The 22,543-nt window shown below is 42.4% G+C and overlaps 2 protein-coding genes across 5 annotated transcripts in view; one reads left to right on the top strand and one right to left on the bottom strand.

Moving 5' to 3' along the window:
• Positions 1–5,129, top strand: part of elfn1b (extracellular leucine-rich repeat and fibronectin type III domain containing 1b) — a 301,266-nt gene extending 296,137 nt beyond the window's left edge. For all 4 annotated transcript variants that reach the window (XM_062026574.1, XM_062026576.1, XM_062026577.1 and 1 more), the window contains one exon: positions 1,775–5,129. In XM_062026574.1, coding sequence (XP_061882558.1) covers positions 1,775–3,827 — 2,053 coding nt within the window. In that variant the 3' untranslated portion in view covers positions 3,828–5,129. The remainder of the gene's footprint in view (positions 1–1,774) is intronic.
• Positions 1–22,543, bottom strand: part of mad1l1 (mitotic arrest deficient 1 like 1) — a 233,256-nt gene that overhangs the window by 2,686 nt on the left and 208,027 nt on the right. The window lies entirely within an intron of this gene.

Raw genomic sequence — 22,543 nt, 5'->3', positions numbered from 1 at the left:
GAAGAAAGGACAATACATCGCATGAATGTTTGTTCTTTTATGGTTGCTACGCCTAAATATAACTAGAAGACCTGCTTGTGCAAATAAACTAACATCATGTTAAGTCCAAGTAATAAATATTGTCAATCAATGTTTATTTATATAGCCCTAAATCACAAGTGTCTCAAAGGGCTATACAAGCCACAACGACATCAGCGGTACAGAGCCCACATAAGGGCAAGGAAAAACTCACAACCTTAATGGGACGTCGATGTGAATGACTATGAGAAACCTTGGAGAGGACCGCATATGTGGGTGACACCCGCCCCCCCTCTAGGGGAGACCGGATGCAATGGAAGTCGAGTGGGTCTAGCATAATATTGTGGAAGTCCAGTCCATAGTAGATCTAACATAATAGTGAGAATCCAGTCCATAGTGGATCTAACATAATAGTGAGAGTCCAGTCCATAGTAGATCTAACATAATAGTGAGAATCCAGTCCATAGTGGATCTAACATAATAGTGAGAGTCCAGTCCATAGTAGATCTAACATAATAGTGAGAGTCCAGTCCATAGCGGTTCTAACATAATAGTGAGAGTCCAGTCCATAGTGGATCTAACATAATAGTGAGAGTCCAGTCCATAGTGGATCTAACATAATAGTGAGAGTCCAGTCCATAGTGGATCTAACATAATAGTGAGAGTCCAGTCCATAGTGGATCTAACATAATAGTGTGAGAGTCCAATCCATAGTGGATCTAACATAATAGTGAGAGTCCAGTCCATAGTGGATCTAACATAATAGTGAGAGCTCAGTCCTTAGTGGATCTAACATAGTGAGAGTCCAGTCCATAGTGGATCTAACATAATAGTGAGAGTCCAGTCCATAGTGGATCTAACATAATAGTGAGAGTCCAGTCCATAGTGGATCTAACATAATAGTGTGAGAGTCCAGTCCATAGTGGATCTAACATAATAGTGAGAGTCCAGTCCATAGTGGATCTAACATAATAGTGTGAGAGTCCAGTCCATAGTGGATCTAACATAATAGTGAGAGCTCAGTCCATAGTGGATACAACATAGTGAGAGTCCAGTCCATAGTAGATCTAACATAATAGTGAGAGTCCAGTCCATAGTGGATCTAACATAATAGTGAGAGTCCAGTCCATAGTGCATCTAACATAATAGTGAGAGTCCAGTCCATAGTGGATCTAACATAATAGTGTGAGAGTCCAGTCCATAGTAGATCTAACATAATAATGAGAGTCCAGTCCATAGTGGATCTAACATAGTGAGAGTCCAGTCCATAGTGGATCTAACATAATAGTGAGAGTCCAGTCCATAGTGGATCTAACATAATAGTGAGATTCCAGTCCATAGTGGATCTAACATAATAGTGAGAGTCCAGTCCATAGTGGATCTAACATAATAGTGAGAGTCCAGTTCATAGTGGATCTAACATAATAGTGAGAGTCCAGTTCATAGTGGATCTAACATAATAGTGAGAGTCCATTCCATAGTGGATCTAACATAATAGTGAAAGTCCAGTCCATAGTGGATCTAACATAATAGTGAGAGTCCAGTTCATAGTGGATCTAACATAATAGTGAGAGTCCAGTTCATAGTGGATCTAACATAATAGTGAGAGTCCAGTTCATAGTGGATCTAACATAATAGTGAGAGTCCAGTCCATAGTGGATCTAACATAATAGTGTGAGATCTCTTAGTGTTTAGAAACTGATGTCTATAAATGACTTCGCTTTTCATGGCTTGATTGTTGTTTTTCCGTTTTCAGGATCCAGGTGCTGGACGGCAGTTTGTTCTCCGGACTTTCCAAGCTGACCACCTGCGAACTTTACACCAACCCCTTCAACTGCTCCTGCGAGCTGCTGGGCTTTCTGCGCTGGCTCGGCGCCTTCCCGAACAGGACCAGCGAGAGGATGGTGTGCGACTCCCCTCAAGGGTTCTCAGGGTACAACCTCCTGAGCCAAAACCCCCGCATGCCCGCGCAACGCAACGCCCTGCACGTGCTCAGCCTGGTGTGCACGGACGTCGGCGGTAACGCCACCTCTTTCTACAACGGCCTGCTGGACGCCACCACCCTGTCCCCGGACTTCTCCCCCTGCGGACTCGACGACTGCGCTTCGGGCACGCCCCCCGACGAGGTGATCTATCACACCATATTCACGGAAACCAACCCGGTCATGACGTTGAAACAGGTGCAGCACTCCAGCGCTGTGATTACGGTGGAGATCCCTCATCCGTACAGGAAAATGTACATCCTGATGCTTTACAACAACAGCTTCTTCACAGACATCCAGAAGCTGAAGAAACAGAGAGAAGATGTCGAGGTGAAGGACTTGAAACCCAACACGGACTACACGTACTGCGTGGCCTCCATACGCAACTCTTTACGCTTCAACCACACGTGTCTGACCATCTCCACCGGCCGCCGGGGAGGACCAGAAAGGGTCGCCAATCAGTCGTCAGCGACACACTACATTATGACTATTCTGGGATGCTTATTCGGAATGCTGCTCTTCCTCGGACTTGTTGTCCACTGCCTGAGGCGGAGGAGGATCATGGAGGAAAAGGAGCGCAAGATGAGCAGGATCCAGAGGACTCTGATAGAGCTCAAGTACGGCGGCGATGGGGATATCGAAGAAGGGAGTGGCGGTCCTGTTTCTCAGAAACTTTCCAGCGGGGACAGTCTGTCCAGGATGCCCTACCTACCTCACGGTGCTGAGATAGATCCATACCAGCTGCAGGAGGTGGTGGAAACGCCGCCTCACAAGCTTGCTAAGCTCAACTACATGGACGTCCGGGGGTCTGGTATGGAGCGGGAGAGGGAGCGGGAGAGGGAGATGTCGCCGCAAGCCAACCCCCAGGGATCCGTTGCCGAGATCTCCACCATCGCTAAAGAAGTGGATAAAGTCAATCAGATCATCAACAACTGCATCGACGCGCTCAAGTCTGAATCTACCTCCTTTCAACAGGGCATCAAATCCCCGTCTTCGGCAGGCGGAGGGGCCGTGTCCACAGCAGAGCCACAGTTGGTGCTCCTCTCTGAGCAAGGAGAACGAGGAGAGTTCCTCTCGCCGGTCTACAAGGGTGGAAGAGGAGGAGGCCGAGGCTACCATCACTCACTGCAGCGACACCACAGCATGGAGGCCCCGGTCTCCAAGAGGCCCAGCACATCCTCGTCTCCTGGTTCTACCCGGAGCCCTCGCTCCTTCCACTCTGAGGGAGCCTACCACGCCTCAGACACTCACTACATCGAGAGAACCTCGCCTGGAGACAGAGGAGACAGGGGCGGCGAAGAGACCATCCGCACTGTCAACCCGGCAGCGGCTATCCTACGGGCCGAGGCCCAGAGGATCCGCCAGTACCACGAGCACCGCCACTCCTACCCCGGCTCCCAGCAGCACCTCCAAGAACTGCAGCACCACCCTCAGATCATGCAGGAGCTCCACTACCACCCCGGCGGACGCAAGCCCTCCACGTTGGACCCCCTCACGCTCAGCCGGCAGGCCAAGCAGCGGGAGCTGGCCTACTCGCAGCTGGCGCCGCACTACGCTTTGGCGCCGCAGTACCACAACCTCAGCTACTGCTCCAGTCCCGAGGAGGACGAGGAGGAGGAAGAGGAAGGGCTACTATGCACCCCGACCCTCGGACTGTGGGAGCGCTTCAAACTGCACCGCAAGAGGCACCGGCAGGCGTCCATGGAGGACGAGGGCTACGTGGCGGCCGGGCACGCGCTGCGGCGGAAGGTTCAGTTCGCTAAAGACGAGGATCTCCACGACATTTTGGACTACTGGAAGGGGGTGTCGGCCCAGCAGAAGGCCTGAGAGGAAACCACACTGTGGACACGCACGGACCTGTAAATAAATACACACAAACACAACGACCAGGAAGTGACGGAATCAACACACGCGTCTTTCAAAGCCTTCTCACAAACATGGAGGACCAAAGTGGTTATATCCAACCACAGAAATCGTAACTTGTAGTGATCTCTTTTCTAATCTAATGGAACTCGCAGCTCTAACTTATGTAGCTCTTTGTATGTTTCCGTCCCGGGCGGGACAAAGCTAGCGGGCAAACACGTCCTGGAGTTTGACTTCGCTTAGACAGGAAGGGACAGACTTTGCTTTTACACTCAGTGAGAGGAAGGACATTTTCAGGACGGGTCGCTCGGCCACGCCAACGCTCCTTTTCCACGGCACTACTCATTAGTGACGCGGTTTCACGGGCTAACCCGAGGACCATCAGGGACTACCGGGTACTGTTTCTAGGCACACTGCAGCTTGGTCGCGCTTCATTGTATCAAAAATCTGCACACCTGCATTTTTACACTCCCACCTCTTCCCTTGAACCAAACACCAGAGACTAGGGTTGTGACCATTTTGAAGATAAACTACACCCCACGGTTAGTAATACCCTTTTAAATTAAAATGGTCATTAAACTGTGATTGATAACCGCACTTTAAAGGGGAACTGCACTTTTTCTAGAAATTTGCCCATCGTCCACAATCATTATGAGAGACAGGAACACATATGTCTTTTGTGAGGATTTTAAAGATGATAAAAAACACTAATAGGATTCACTGTTGTAGCCTTTAAAGCCTCTAAAACAACTTCAAAAGCCTCCATCAACGTTTTGTATACCATACTTGCCAACCCTCCTGATTTTTTCGGGAGACTCCCGAAATTTCAGTGCCCCTCCCGAAAATCTCCCGGGGCAACCATTCTCCCGAATTCCTCCCGATTTCCACCCGGACAACATTATTGGGGGCGTGCCGTGATGGCACTGCCTTTAGCGTCCTCTACAACCTGTCGTGGCGTCCGCTTTTTCTCCGTACAAACAGCGTGCCGGCACAGTCACATAATATATGCGGCTTTTACACACACACAAGTGAATGCAAGGCATACTTGATCAACAGCCATACAGGTCACACTGAGGGTTGCCGTGTAAACAACTTTAACACTGTTACAAATATGCGCTACACTGTGAACCCACACCAAACAAGAATGACAAACACATTTCGGGAGAACAGCCGCATCGTAAAACAACAGAACAAATACCCAGAATCCCTTGCAGCCCTAACTCTTCCGGGCTACAATGTACACCCCCGCTACCACCAAACCCCCCCCCCCCCCCCCCCATCTCCCGAATTCCTAGGTCTCAAGGTTGGCAAGTATGGAGGATGAGGTACGGCGAAGAAGAGGGTGAGACGTTGAAGCAGACGGAAGCCAAGAGAGTGAGGTGTAAATGTGGAACTGGAAGCCAAGCTATTTTGACATAAATGGAGTGCTTACCCAAATAAACCGGAAAAAATGGACCAAAAGGACAACTGTCCATTGAGTGAGTCATTTTAATATCGATGATGATGATACACGCAGCAGGTCATGTGTGTTATTACAACTACAGTACATACGCTGTCTGGCTAGCTGTGTACAAAATAAATATGAAATAATACTTTACAGATACTGTAATATGATTGTTCATGTTTTTCAGTCAGTACAGATCGGCGTCCTATCGCAGTGTTGTACATTACACACTCAAACGCGTTTCGTGTTGACGTAGAAGCGAAGTTAGCTTTTAGGGCTAATAACGTAGCATGGCGATGTGTTAGTAAGCTAGAAAAATAGTTCCTCAGTGTTTGCTCTTACAATAACAATGTTGGTACAGTTGAGTTATTATACAGGTTATGCAATGTAAATTAAGTATTGTTGTCGGTTTAGGAATGCATTTTTAAAGTGATTTAGTGGTAGAATTGATTGTTAACCTTAGCTTAGCCAAGAACGAGATGATTTTTACATGTTAGAAAGCGGGGGGAAAAAAACAACCTTTTGTCTTCTTGTCTCCCATAATGATTGTCAACGATAGGCAAAATTCCCAAAAAAGTGCAGTTCCCCTTTAACAAACCCGGTGATCTCATTGATTGATTGATTGAAACTTGAATTAGTAGATTGCACAGTACAGTACATATTCCGTACAATTGACCACTAAATGGTAGCACCCAAATATGTTTTTCAACTTGTTTAAGTCGGAGTCCACGTTAATCAATTCATGGTAAATCCATTTACTGAAGAAGCGTGCTATTCGCTAGCTAGTCTAAATGCTAACATTAATACAAGAGATATCAACCTATTTCCAGATTACAAACAACATACCACAATCTAAACTTGTATATGGTTCTACAGCAGGAAGTGAACCCGCATTACTAGGGCCCGATCTAGTCATCTAGGGACCCAGGGCAAAACTAGTCCCTGAGGCCCCTCACATCATAAAAAAAACATGGTAATTTAGCACAGTTAGCAACTACGATGCTAGCTGCATATTAAAGCTAGGCACAATGCGCAATGATTATCACGGATCCCAAAGCTTTTACCGTAATTAACAGGAACACGATGAACATCTAACAAACTTAAATAGTTCTGGAGATCATTATTTTGCTAGTGCAGTTGGATCGAATGTAGCGCGTAGCGCTAGGGCTGGGTACCGTTCACATTTTAACCAAAATGGTACCAATTCCTGGTACCTGGGAATCCATACTAGTACTCAATGGTACAATTTTTTGGTACTTTTGTGTGTGTTAATGAATATTAATTGTTTTTGATTATACATTTCATTTTTTTATTGCAACATTTAATAATAACCTGATTATGATAACTGCTGTCCAGATGTTATATTTAGTTTTATTACACATTTCTGAGTCCTTTCAAGTACAATTACAGTTGCAAGTCTGTGCTAAATCTCGTCTTTTGTTGCGCACTTAAAAGTGTTGATACTGTAAGTATTGTACTTAACAGTCACCATCTGTTTGATTATAACGTGCATCGTAGTTGTAGTTTTCATTAACAAATTTGGAAGTGTTGAAATCGCCATGTAAAATCGCTAATGCTAATTCCTAGCATGTCAATAGCAGAGCTAATGTATATTAACATCAAGCTAACACATTTTTGGAAAAGTGGAGCCTGACTTTACTTAGGTTGGAGTGTTTTTTTGAGTCGGTTTCTTTGTTGGCATTGAAAATTGCAACATTTGGCCGAGTGATCGCCAAAACGCGAAGAGCTGGCAAAGTCCGCAACCGGGCTTGACGTCCGGTGCTTCCCATTTTCCGTAACATGGCACCGTTTGGGTTTTACGGGAATCAGTGTCAACAAAGTACGGGATTCGGTATTCACCCCTGCGTTGCGCTATTGTGGTGAAGGTGGGAAGTGTGTGACTGGTGGAAAAAAGAGAGCATATGACAGTGGCTGCGAGAAGTGGTGGGGACCTGGGCAACGTGGTAAGTCTGCGCCTGTGCGTGACGCCACATAAACCGGACGTGGAACCCTAGTCATTAAGAAACACTGTACTCACTCTGTACCTACACTTTAAAAAAATAAAACGCAGGTAGATAAACTCTTAATAACAACAGTAAAACTGCGCTTTAAAACAAGAATAATATCTCATATTGTCTATATTTTTTCTGTTTATAAAACTTGGTCAAAAGTAGTTTTTGAGCCAGTTTACCAATAATAACCGGGATATGAAACGGCCATCGTTAGCACCGCTTGAACATCACAGACATTTCCCTACTGAGCCAGAGTGGAAAACCCAAATCCTGGAAGCGTGCCGAGCCAAGCTGAAGCGTGTCGTGCCGTGGAAAAGGGGTGAAAAGAAGGAGCAGCCGGTAGTTGCCACTAGAGAGCGAGTAATGTGCCAAAATCCCACAAGGGGGGTGGCAAAGTCCTTTTCTAGCTTCTCCCGGCCAAACGCTTTTCTAGAGAGAATTTCCAGAAAACGACACGACAATATGTTGCTATTATTCTTACGACTATGAATTATTCTTCTTACTGTTCCTACGACCCGCGTCATTACTCCATGATTTCCACGTGGCATGGCTCCGTAACCGAGTCCAGGCTGGTCGGAACCCCGGCCGAGGAGGACACAACGAGAGCAAGGAACGTTTGAGCGCCACCGGGAGGACCTTGCGCCAGCTCCTCGGCTGACACAAGGGGGCGCCGCCCAGATAAGAAAAGTTCTATATTTGCAGCTGAGGTTTGTACGACGGGCTTTTTGAAACTCTTTCCAGGAAGTTAGTTAGCTAGCTAGTTAGCCACCTGCTCAGTTACAATGTTTTTTTAAAATTTATTTTCAAGTTGAACTTTAAAAAAAAAAAAAAAAAATCTTCAAATGAATGTCTTTAACTCCCTAGAGGGAAAAATATCTGCACTGTTTAAAAAAAAAAAAGGAAAAAAGAGCTAGAACTCTTGTTGACTTCCTTCCTGAAAACACCGTAGCTCCACTGTGTCTCATCTCCCCATGTCTCCCAGTTAAGAACTGGGTTCTTTGGTTTTTAATCTCTGGTTCCACTGTGGTGCCGTCGTGCCAACTTGACAAATTACAGAAACGAGTGTTTTTGAAACAATTTTAGATACGATCTATTTACAGACGACCTCACGTATACATACACAGTATATATATATATATATACATATGAAACATCCAACAACAATTTGCACAAGATTGCTTCACCTTTCAATCGTCCAATCATTCTTAAGACCAAAGTACTGTGGAAAAACAATTGACCCCCTGTAGACCTCCCCTCCCCCGCCCGGGCCCCCAACAACGCATACGCTCACGTGTACTCATGCAGAGTCCGCCGCCAACGCAACTGAATGTATTCTTTGCCAACAGTCCGACCCCATTGAACCCATTCCGGTGTCAAACATAGATCACACGTCTATGAACCGCAGGGGCCCTCTCGCAAGTCTACCGGAGTCGTGCATTTATGGCCAGCAGTCTGGAACAAGTTGCTAACTTTCTACGCTTGTTTGCAAGGGCGGGGATACGGTGTTGTAGGAATGTGATGAGCATAAAAGGACAAGCAAAATGGGAAGTGAAATACTTCAATTTGTGCCAAAACCATCAAAGGAATACACGTCAAGCTGACATAGTCATGAAAATGTTGAAGTTGTCGAGTCATATCATGCAGAAAAAGACATGTTCTCGCAAGAATTTAGTCATGTTTTGTACAAAACGTGTTGCTCCAACCTTAAACCAAGCACCAGGACCAAGCTCAACCCCTGCTCCAGCCTTTAAAACCAACCCCAGCCCAGCTCCAACTGTCACCTCAGCTTCAACCCCAACTCCTGCTCCAACCATAAACACAACTGCATCCTTTACCTCAGCTCCAACCGTCACACCAGTTTAGACCTTAACACCAGCTCCAATCCTAAACCCAGATCCAACCGTAAACCCTGCCCCAACCTTTACTCTAGCTCCATTTCTCATCCCAGCTCAGCCCCTAACCCTCAGCTCCAACCCTGACCCCAGGTCAACTCTAGCCCCAAGTCCAACCCTAAACCCATCTCCAATCCTAGCCCCAGATCCAACCCTGAACCCAGCGCCAACCTTTACTGAAGCTCCAACTCTCATTAAAGCCCAGGCTCTAACCCCCAGGTCTAACTTTAGCCCCAGATCCAACCATAGCCCGAGCTCCAATCCTGTCCCCAGATCTAACCTTAAACCCAACCCCATATTTTACCTCAGTTCCAACCCTAAACCCAGCGCCAACCTTTATCGGTGCTCCAACTCTCATTTAAGCTACGGCTCTAACCCCCAGCTCCAACCTTAAACCCAGGTCTAACCCTAGCCACAGATCCAACCATAAACCAAGCTTTAATCCTGGCCCCAGATCCAACCTTGAACTCAGCCCCATTTTTTACCCCAGCTCCAACCTTAAACCCAGCCTCAACCTTTACCGGAGCTCCAACTGTCATTAAGACTCAGGCTCTAAACCCCAGCTCCAACCTAAAACCAGGTCTAACCTCAGCCCCGACCTTTACTGGAGCTCTAAATCTCATGAAAGCTCAGGCTCTAACCCCGAGCTCTAAACTTAAACCCAGGTCTAACCCTAGCTCCAAATGCAAGCCTTCCCCAATCATTCTTCGAGCTCCATTTGTCATTCTAGCTCAGCCCCTAACACCCAGCTCCAACCCTGAACCCAGGTCAACCCTGGGCCCAGATCCAACCCAAAACCCAGCCCATCTTTGACCCCAGCTCCAACTGTCACCCGAGTTCAGACCCTAATCGTATAACCCAGCAAAGTGTTCCACTGCAGTCTGTAGAAAAGTTATTATACTTAACTATGATATAATCTATTTTTGTATATTTCAACAAAATAGGTACCTTTTGGATCAGACTAGAAATAGTGCTTTATGTTTCCCTAAATTCTGGTGAGAACAGGCAGTTTTACGTTTGATTGTAAAAAAGTTAAATGAACCGTTTTTTTACAAGCTGGACGTCTTTTAGGCCGATCCGAAAGAAAGCAGAGCGCCGAGTGGACTCAGATCAACTCCACAGCAGCCTTAAAATATTCCACTATTTTCTTCAATTCCGTGTCATCTTTTCAACGTTCCGCTTCCTTGTTGATGGACGCCGTCGTCCATCTTGTGCTGGACTCGAGAGAGCAGCAGAGTCCCAGTCCGTTGACGGGATCCCTGAAGGAAACGGGAACGTTTTGAAGGCGGGAGAGAAGACTTAAAGGGACACCAAGGACAGCCTCAAGTGATCCTCAGTGGAAAACTCCATCCCTCAGACGCTTACTTTCCTTTTCTTGTCAAGCGATTAAAAAGAGCACAATAAAACCAACTTTCTTTCTGCGTCTGCTTTCTTCTTGGACCATCTTCCACAGACTCTTTCTTCTTGGACCATCTTCCACAGACTCTTTCTCATTGGACCATCTTCCACAGACTCTTTCTCATTGGACCATCTTCCACAGACTATTTCTTCTTGGACCATCTTCCACAGATTTTAAAACAAAAGTTTTCACACTGAATTTTGAAATACTAAATTTTAAAACACAGTTTTATCAAGGCTCGGAGACCTCTATGGAAATAAAAGAACACAGACCCAGATTTCCCTTGCCTGGACGCGGGTCACTGGGGATCCCTCTGGAGCCAGGCCCGGAGTTGGGGCACGATGGCGAGCGCCTGTCCCCATGGGGCCCGGCCGGGCACAGCCCGAAGAGGCAACGTGGGTCCCCCCTCCAATGGGCTCACTACTCATGGGAGGGGCAATAGAGGTCAGGTGCGATGCGATCCACAGCAAGGGCTCTGGAACCAGTTCTCTTGAGAGGGGCTGGACTCTCTTACACTCTGGCGTTGCATGCAGTGAGTGGCGACGGCCTGGGGTAGCAATTTTTGTTGCCCCCTGCTCAAAGCCTGCACGTTGGACTTTAACCCAGTAGACGAGAGGGTAGCTTCCCTCCGCCTTCAGAATCAGAATCAAAATCACAATAGTTTTTTTTGCCATTGTTTGATAACGGGTTCACAAACTAGGAATTTTACTTGGTGCAATCATGCAACATAAAACACATATAACACAGAATAGAATAACTTGGTGGGGGACGGGTCCTGACTGTTTGTGCTTACGCACCAAACAGCAGTTCAGAGTACCCACCCTTTTTGGATACACTCGAGGGAGTACTGGAGAGTGCTCCCCCGGGGATTCCCTTGTTCTGCTGGGGGACTTCAACGCTCAAATTGGCAACGACAGTGAAACCTGGAGTGATTGGGAAGAATGTCCGTCCGGATCTGAACCCGAGTGGTGTTTTGTTATTGAACTTTTGTGCTCTTCACAGATTGTCCATAACAAACACCATGTTCAAACATAAGGGTGTCCATATGTGCACTTGGCACCAGGACAACCTTGGCCGCAGTTCCATGATTGACTTTGTAGTTTTGTCAATGGATTTGCGGCCTCACGTTTTGGACACTCGGGTGAAGAGAGGGGCGGAACGTCAGGCAGAGTCTCCTGTCAGAGAGAGTTTCCATTCCCACCTCCGGAAGAACTTCGAACATGTCATGAGGGAGGTGCTGGATATTGAGTCCGAGTGGACCATGTTCCGTACCTCTATTGTCGAGGCGGCTGATTGGAGCTGTGGCCGCAAGGTGGTTGGTGCCTGTCGTGGCGGTAATCCTAGAACCTGCTGATGCCATCAAGCTGAAGAAAGATTCCTATCGGGTTATTTTGGCTCATGGGACTTCGGAGGCAGCGGACAGGTACCGACAGGCCAAGCTGTGTGTGGCTTCAGCAGTCGGTCACGGAGGCAAAAACTCGGACATGCAAAGAGTTCGGGGAAGCCATGGAAAACGACTTCTGGACGCCTTCCAAGCGATTCTGGACCCCCATCCACTGCCTCAGGAAGGGGAAACAGTGCACTGTCAACACATAATATGGTGAGGATGGTGTTCTGCTGACCTCGACTGCGGCTGTTGTGGATCGGTGGAGGGAATACTTCTAAGACCTCCTCAATCCCACCAACATGTCTTCCTATGAGGAAGCAGTGCCTGGGGAATCTGTGGTGGGCTCTCCTATTTTTGGGGCTGAGGTTGCCAAGGTAGTTAAAAAGCTCCTCGGTGGCAAGGCCCCCGGGATGGATGAGATCCGCCCGGAGTTCCTTAAGGATGCTGTGGGGCTGTCTTGGTTGACAAGAGTCTGCAACATCGCATGGACATCGGAGGCGGTGCATCTGGATTGGCAGACCGGGGTGGTGGTTCCTCTCTTTAAGAAGGGAAACCGGAGGGTGTGTTCCAACTGTCGTGGGATCACACTCCTCAGCCTTCCCAGTAAGGTGTACTGGATAGAATGCTACACCGGATAGTCGAAACTCTGATTCAAGAGGAACAGTGTGGTTTTTGTCCTGGTCTGGGAGTTTGTCCAACCAGTCTACATGTGCTTTGTGGACTTGGAGAAGGCATTTGACCGTGTCCCTCTGGAAGTCCTGTGGGGAGTGCTCAGAGAGTATGGGGTATCGGACTGTCTGATTGTGGCAGTCCGCTCCCCGTACGATCAGTGTCAGAGCTTGGTCCGCATTGCCGGCAGTCGGACACGTTTCCAGTGAGGGTTGGACTCCGCCAGGGCTGCCCTTTGTCACCGATTCTGTTCATAACTTTTATGGACAACATTTCTAGGCGCATTCAGGGCGTTGAGGGGATCCGGTTTGGTGGCTGCAGGATTAGGTCTCTGCTTTTTGCAGATGATGTGGTCCTGATGGCTTCATTTGGCAAGGATCTTCGGCTCTCACTGGATCAGTTCGCAGCCGAGTGTGAAGCGACTGGGACGAGAATTAGCACCTCCAAGTCCGAGTCCATGGTTCTCGCCCGGAAAAGGGTGGAGTACCATCTCCGGGTTGGGGAGGAGACCCTGCCCCATGTGGAGGAGTTCAAGTACCTCGGAGGCTTGTTCATGAGTGAGGGAAGAGTGGATCGTGAGATCGACAGGCGGATCAGTGCGGCGTCTTCAGTAATGCGGACGCTGTATCGATCCGTTGTGGTGAAGAAGGAGCTGAGCCGGAAGGCAAAGCTCTCAATTTAACAGTCGATCTACGTTCCCATCCTCACCTATGGTCATGAGCTTTGGGTCATGACCGAAAGGACAAGATCACGGGTACAAGCGGCCGAAATGAGTTTCATCCGCCGGGTGGCGGGGCTCTCCCTTAGAGATAGGGTGAGAAGCTCTGTCATCCGGGAGGAACTCAAAGTAAAGCCGCTGCTCCTCCATATGGAGAGGAGCCAGATGAGGTGGTTCGGGCATCTGGTCAGGATGCCACCCGAACGCCTCCCTAGGGAGGTGTTTAGGGCACGTCTGACCGGTATGACCTACTAATAAAAGTCTCAATATGAGGCCACGGGGAAGACCCAGGACACGTTGGGAAGACTATGTCTCCTGGCTGGCCTGGGAACGCCTCGGGATCCCCCGGGAAGAGCTGGAAGAAGTGCCTGGGGAGAGGGAAGTCTGGGCTTTCCTGCTTAGGCTGCTGCCCCCGCGACCCGACCTCGGATAAGCGGAAGAAGATGGATGGATGGATGTTTTAACAAGCTGAATTTTTAAACACAAACAATGCACATACATTTTTATACAGTGAAATTGTAAAAATAAATAAACAGTTCAAAAAATCCTAGCTAACTAAACAAACTCAGTGTCAAAAAAGCTTTCAGCATGTTTTTTCTTTTACATCAAATTATGCTGACAAGTTCAATGAATACAATTTGTGAGCAACATTTGTGTGTTTAAAAATGATTTTGTTTAAAAATTTGATGCAACAAATATTTCTGCATTTAATTTTTCTGGACTGAAGTTTTTTTTACTCAACATTTTTATACAGTGAAATAGTCAGCATAATTGGATATTTAAAAAATCAGTTCACAAAATTCAAATGCAAAAAAATCTGCTAAATACATTCAGTGTCAAAAAAAGCTTTCGGCATACCTATCTATCTATCTATATACATATATATATATATATACACACACATATATATATATATATAATTTTTTTTTTTTTTTACATAAAATTATGCTGACAAATTCTTTGACTATATTTTGTGAGCAACCTTTGCGTGTTTAAAAACTCGGTTTGAAGCAACAACAACTTGTGCACTGAATTTTTCTGAAGTTTTTTTTACACTGAATTTTAAAACACTATTTTAACAAACTGAATGTTTAAACAGAAATGTTGCTCAAATTTGTATTCAATCAAATTGTTGGCATAATTTGTTATTTAAAAAGTCTGTGCTCGAAATTCAAACGCAAAACAATTTTGCTACATATTTTCCATCAAATTATGCCGAAAGTTTCATTGAATAAAAATTTGTGAGCAAAAATTAAGTTTGAAGCTACAAATATTTCTGCACTGAACGTTTTGGGACACATTTTTTTGACACTGAATTTTTACATATTTTTTTTTTACGGTATAGCTCGGTTGGTAGAGCGGCCGTGCCAGCAACTTGAGGGTTGCAGGTTCGATCCCCGCTTCCGCCATCCTAGTCACTGCCGTTGTGTCCTTGGGCAAGACACTTTACCCACCTGCTCCCAGTGCCACCCACACTGGTTTAAATGTAACTTAGATATTGGGTTTCACAATGTAAAGCGCTTTGAGTCACTTGAGAAAAAGCGCTATATAAATGTAATTCACTTCACTTCACTTCACTACATCAAATTATGCTGACAATTTCATTGAATATAAATTTGTGAGCAAAATGTGTGTTCAAAATTTCAGTTTAAAACAGCAAAAACATTTTACACATTTTTTCCACACTGATTTTTAAAACACTATTTTAACAAACTGATTTTTTTTAACACAAATTTTGCTCAGACATTTTAATTTAATGAACTTGTCTGCATAATTTGATGTCAAAAATTCAAACTTTAAAAATTCAGTTACATGAATTCAGTGTCAAAAAAAGCTTTCCATATAAGCCAGATTTAAAATAAGGAACGGCATCCAAAAGTCGCGCTCACACTGTTTCCACAGCAACAAGGGGACATCGGGTGTGTGTGGTTAGAACCGACAACCACCAATACAATCCAAGCTAACCTGCTAATAACCCTGACCCAGACAAACACAGCTCATTAGCATTAAAGCGACAGACGCACATAACGAGATCACAGTGGTGCTTTTAAACTGTCAATGTTCCAACATGGAGGACTCCAACACGCACACCGAAGTTTGAGCAAGGACATAGTTGTCGTCATTTAGCCTGCACACACACACACCTCTCAAGGTGACACACACACGCACACACACACACACATCATGCAGATTGGAGGTTAAGAAGTGAGATCAAGGCTGTGCAAATGAAAAGTGCTCTAATTAGCCAAACTGTCACGCTACTTGCAGAGAATATGATGAAGGAGACGAAGGAGAAGATGATTAAGAAAAGGGTAAAGAAGAAAAAAGGAGGAGACGGTGAATAAAAAGTTTGCCCCAAGAATAAATGTTCATCATCATCATGAGTGTACTCTTAGCTCTTTTAATGTGATGCTAATTGTTAAGCTGGCAGATAGTAGCTGGGATTTACGCTCCCTACAGGATTGTCCTGGAACTGACTGTCCGAGCAAAAAGTCAAATATTGCTGTAAAAAAATGTTGTTTGTTACACTTGTCAAGTTGCTGTAAAATACATCTTCTGACTAGTGACGTCATCCAAATACACACACACACACACACACTTTGTCAACATCTCCCAAAATGTGTCCCCCAATCTACAAAATGTTTTATTTTACTTTTTTAAATTAATTTTACAAATAATAAAATGATTAAAAAAATTATAAAATGATCAAATGTTAACGCAAAAACTATAAAATGTTAACATAAAAATTAAACAAAAAGTTAACATAAAAACTTAAAAACATTATAACATAAAAACTATAAGACGTTAATTTCATAAAAACTGGTTATGAATAACAACACGTTAATAACATAAAAGTTAGAAAATGTTAATGTATAAAACGTTGCCATAAAAAACAAAAAAATGTTAACATAAAAACTATAAAACGTTAATGACATAAAACTATAAAACGTCAACATAAAAACTAAAAAATGTTAACATGAAAACAAACATTTTTTAACATAAAAACTATAAAACGTTAATGACATAAAACTATAATACGTTAACATAAAAACTAAACTTTTTTTTTTACAAAAACTATAAAACATTAACATAAAAACTAAAAAATGTTAACAAAAATTATAAAACGTTAACATGAAAACGAAAAAATGTTAACATAAAAACTATAAAATGTTAATGACATAAAACTAAAACGTCAACATAAAAACTAAAAATGTTTTAACAAAAATGATAAAACGTTAACATGAACTAAAACATTTTAACATAAAAACTATACAACTTTAATGACAAAACTATAAAACATTAACATAAAAACTAAAAAATGTTAACAAAAATTACAAAACGTTAACATGAAAACTAAAAAATGTTAACATAAAAACTATAAAACGTTAATGACATAAAACTATAAAACGTCAACATAAAAACTAAAACATGTTAACATGAAAACAAACATTTTTTAACATAAAAACTATAAAACGTTAATGACATAAAACTATAAAACGTCAACATGAAAACTAAAAAATGTTAACATAAAAACTATAAAACGTTAATGACATAAAACTATAAAACGTCAACATAAAAACTAAAAAATGTTAACATGAAAACAAACATTTTTTAACATAAAAACTATAAAACGTTAATGACATAAAACTATAATACGTTAACATAAAAACTAAACATTTTTTTACAAAAACTATAAAACATTAACATAAAAACTAAAAAATGTTAACAAAAATTATAAAACGTTAACATGAAAACTAAAAAATTTTAACATAAAAACTATAAAATGTTAATGACATAAAACTATAAAACGTCAACATAAAAACTACATTTTTTTTAACAAAAATTATAAAACAACATGAAAACCAAAAATTTTTAATAAAAAAACTATAAAACGTTAATGACACAAAACTATAAAACATCAACATAAAAACAATTTTTTTTTAACAAAAATCATAAAACGTTAACATGAAGACAAAACATTTTTAACATAAAAACTATAAAACGTTAATGACATAAAGCTATAATACGTTAACATAAAAACTAAAATTTTTTTTACACAAACTATAAAACATTAAAGGCCTACTGAAATGATTTTTTTTTATTTAAACGGGAATAGCAGATCCATTCTATGTGTCATACTTGATCATTTCGCGATATTGCCATATTTTTGCTGAAAGGATTTAGTAGAGAAAATCGACGATAAAATTCGCAACTTTTGCTCGCTGATAAAAAAAAGCCTTGCCTGTACCGGAAGTAGCGTGACGTCACAGGAGCTAGTATTCCTCACAATTCCCCGTTGTTTACAATGGAGCGAGAGATTCGGAGCGACAAAGTGACGATTACCCCATTAATTTGAGCGAGAATGAAAGATTCGTAGATGAGGAACGTTACAGTGAAGGACTGGAGAGGCAGTGATGGACGTATCTTTTTTTCGCTCTGACCGTAACTTAGGTACAAGCTGGCTCATTGGATTCCACACTCTCCTTTTTATATTGTGGATCACGGATTTGTATTTTAAACCACCTCGGATACTATATCCTCTTGAAAATGAGAGTCGAGAACGCGAAATGGACATTCAGTGCCTTTTATCTCCACGACAATACATCGGCGAAATGCTTTAGCTACGAGCTAACGTGATAGCATCGTGCTTTAACTGCATATAGAAACAAAATAAATAAACCCCTGACTGGAAGGATAGATAGAAAATCAACAATACTATTAAACCGTGGACATGTAAATACACGGTTAATGCTTTCCAGCCTGGCGAAGCTTAAAAATGCTGTGCTAACGACGCCATTGAAGCTAACTTAGCAACCAGACCTCACAGAACTATGTACTCTCTCCTTTTTCTATTGTGAATCACGGATTTGTATTTTAAACCACCTCGGATACTATATCCTCTTGAAAATGAGAGTCGAGCACGCAAAATGGACATTTAAAGTGACTTATCTCCAAGACAATACATCGGTGACACACTTAGCTACTGAGCTAGCGCGTAGCATCGTTCTCAAATGAAGATAGAAACCCATCAACAGCCGTGCTCACCTGCATTCCAGCGATCAACGGCACCACGAAGGACTTCATCCGTGGGTTTGGCGGCAAGCACCGGCTAGGCGTAGTAAGTAGTCCTTGTTGTGTTGCTGTAAGTATTGTAATGCCCCGCAGTGGAGAAGGAGTCACACAGACGAGGAAGCGCTGCTCAATCGCTTTATTAAAAAGCGGTAACTGGTTGTAGTTCAAAAAGTAACGCACACACATACACGAGCTGCTGTTAGCCAAAACTCACGCTCACACACACAAGTTCTCCGCCAACTCACTCGCGCATGCGCGTTCCCCAAACCCTTAAAGACAGTACACTAATGCAAATATCACAGATATTACAGTATTGTACTTAGCCGCTAAGACACCGATCGATCCCACCTACAACGTTCTTCTTTGCAGCCTCCATTGTTCATTAAACAAATTGCAAAAGATTCACCAACACAGATGTCCAGAATAATGTGGAATTTTGTCGAAGAAAACAAGAGGCTTTTCTATCGGGTCCGATGGGGTACAACCACTTCCGTTGCTTTTGTGACGTCACGCGCATAAATCATATCCAAAGGAGTTTTTCAACCGGAAGTGTGGCGGGAATTTTAAAATGTCACTTTATAAGTTAACCCGGCCGTATTGGCATGTGTTGCAATGTTAAGATTTCATCATTGATATATAAACTATCAGACTGCGTGGTTGGTTGTAGTGGCTTTCAGTAGGCCTTTAACATAAAAACTTAAACATTTTAACAAAAATGACAAAACGTTAACATGAAAACAAAACATTTTTTTTTACATAAAAACTATAAAACGTTAAAGACAAAACTATAAAACGTCAACATAAAAACTAAACATTTTTAACAAAAATTATAAAACGTTAACATGAAGACTACAACATTTTAACATAAAAACTATAAAACATTAATGACAAAATTATAATACGTTAACATAAAAACTTTTTTTTTTTTTTACAAAACTTATAAAATGTTAACGTAAAAACTATAAAACCTTATATATATATATATAGATATATGTATATACATATATGTATGTATACATATATGTATATATACGTACATATATACATATGTATATATACATATATGTATATATATACACACATATATATACATATATGTATATATAAATATATGTATATTTAAACACATATATACATATATGTATATTTAAACACATATATATATATATATACATATATGTATATATATGCACATATATATACACACACACACTATACACACATATATTATATCTATACACACACACATACACACACATATATATATATATGTATATATATATATATATATATATATATATATATATATATATATATATATATATATACACTGTATATACACACACATATATACATATATATATGTATACACACATTTATACACACACATATATATACACACACACTCACACACACACTTACATACACATATATACTGTATATATATATATATACGAACACACATACATACCAATAATATAAATTAAGGACATATTGTACGTGTGTTTGTAATCCCAATGTGTGCACCAACATTAGAAAGGTCTGCCTCTGCACTTCCTGGCAGCGCATGAATATTTTATGAGCTCTCAGGGGGTGCACAAATTGTGTTGGACTGAGCTGATGATGATAATGATGATGACGATGATGAAATAAAGACAAAGAAGACTGCACACCTCAATCACCACCAAATCATCCACCTCATATTCCCTCACAGAAACACACGCTGTGCAAAAGCCTTGCACACGTTCTATCAAGGACCCTCAACACCACCAACTTTGTTGTAAACTCCATTTGTTCCTCAGTCACACAAACTATAATAACCTGGTTTCATGCAACTTGAATGGCATGCTACTTTTGATGTGGTTGTATGTCAACAAGATAGCGTCCCAAGCACAGAAACGGTTTACTCATAAAAGCAACGACCAGCACCACCTAAAATGAAGTGGCTATCAAAAAGAAGGAGGCAACATCACACAGCAAACAACACACAACATGTACAGTATGTACACGCACACACAAGCAGTATACTACTACTACTACTACTACTACGAGGGAATAATAACAAACAAATCAATGATTGAAGTGACAAGCTTGCAATCCTACAATATCCCGAAGAGACTTTGTCAGGTTCAAACACTGATGACATTTATTAAACAAGACAAGAGGCAAAGAATTAAACAGAGACATAATTCAATTTGGACTCAATATATTGAGGAGTCGCCCAGACATTGTATCCTTCTACAATCTCCAGCACGCTCTGCCACAAGATTGCACTCCTCCTTCTTTATTTGACTTTCTCCGACCACCTGACCACCGCTTCCACTTCCAGAGGGAAGTGGGTCGTAAACAGCGTTGCCTTTGGTTACAGAATAGTTCAAAAGAAGAGGCTGTAAAATAGTTCAAAAAGAGTTCCATAAAATAGTTCAAAGAGTTTGTAAAATACTTCAAAAAGAGTTTGTCTGGAAATTGGGCAGATCCTGTCTTCTCTCCGCTCCCAAGTGGGCCAGAACAACAGCCTTCTGTTGATTACCATACATAAGAGAACACAGAAAAGCCTTCACAGTGGAGCTTTACGAGCCTTACTCTTGGTAGGCCTCAAAGACAGCCTTTTGTCTTCTTGCCAAAAACACAAAGTAATACAAAGTTTTTGTGATAATTTAGAAATAATTTTTCTAACAGACTTACAATACAAAGAGACTTCAGCCATCGAAGCGCATGTAATCTCTTTATGACACAATCCAGTGAAAAGATTCAACAGAGCTGCCTTCACTGCCGGCAAACTACCGCTCTACGCGAGCAAACACAGCTGAGCTAAAATGCTGTTCTCACTGACGTCACTTGGCAACATGCTCTGCCTTTTAAAAGCACACACGCGCTCTGCTCTCATGAAACGTCTTTCAACTGCATATGCCAGACATTTTTAAAGTTGTATTTCTTTAAGTAACGCATTAAGTATTTTCCCTAGTAATAAATTACATTTATTAAAATTCCTTTAGTAATTGAATTACTTTTTTGGAAACGTGTCACAAGTAACTCATTACTTTTAATTTTAAAGGAATTTTCCGAACACTGGTCTTAGGTCTGTTTTTATTGGGTCAGCAATAAAATTAAAGTTAAAAGTTAAAGTACCAATGATTGTCACACACACACTAGGTGTGGCGAAATTATTCTCTGCATTTGACCCATCACCCTTGATCACCCCCCGAGAGGTGAGGGGAGCAGTGAGCAGCAGCGGTGGGCCGCGCCCGGGAATCATTTTTGGTGATTTAACCCCAAATTCCAACCCTTGATGCTGAGTGCCAAGCAGGGAGGTAATGGGTCCCATTTTTATAGTCTTTGGTATGACTCGGCCGGGGTTTGAACTCACAACCTACCGATCTCAGGGCGGACATTCTAACCACAAAATGTCAACTTTATCATTGTCATTAATAAGTTATAGATTTTGTTCAGTATTGGGGTCCCGGGGTGGAACTAAATTACAAAATGTTCCCGACTTTTTTTGAAAATGTAACAAAATGTTCCTGTAAATAATTGATGCACACACACACTCTGCTCTCATGAAACGTCTTTCAACTGCATATGACAGACATTTAAAGTTGTTTTTCTTTAAGCAACGCATTAAGTATTTTCCCTAGGAATTAATTACATTATTAAAAACTAATTCCTGTCAGAATAATTGTATCTAAGTTATCACAACACTTTGTGTTACATTGAGTTCAGCTCGCCCTGCGAGAGGACAAAAGCTGTCTTTGATCCTACGAAGAAGAAGGCTTAGGATGGGAAGCAACATGAAGGTGTTCTGTTTCTTTGCTGTATTGTAATCCACAGAAATATTTTGTCTTGACCCGAGAACTACGAAGCGGAGAGGAAACAGGGCCCGACTCCCCTCCAGGCACCTTTTCTTTGAACTGTTTTACGACCTTTTCTCTGAACTGTTTTGTGACAAAGGCGATGGCTGTTTACGACCCCCCTCCCTTAGAAACAGCTGTTGCCCTGTAATCAGGGACAGTCCAAATAAAAGAGGAGGCGTACAATCTTTCGTCAGAGCGTGGTGACACTGTGCAAGGGCACAGGTGTACGCGTTTC

Source organism: Entelurus aequoreus, linkage group LG18 (genome assembly GCF_033978785.1).
Source record: "Entelurus aequoreus isolate RoL-2023_Sb linkage group LG18, RoL_Eaeq_v1.1, whole genome shotgun sequence".
NCBI lineage: Eukaryota > Metazoa > Chordata > Actinopteri > Syngnathiformes > Syngnathidae > Entelurus > Entelurus aequoreus.
The sequence above is the reverse complement of the archived record's forward strand: the minus strand, read 5'-3'. Positions and strand labels throughout refer to the sequence as shown.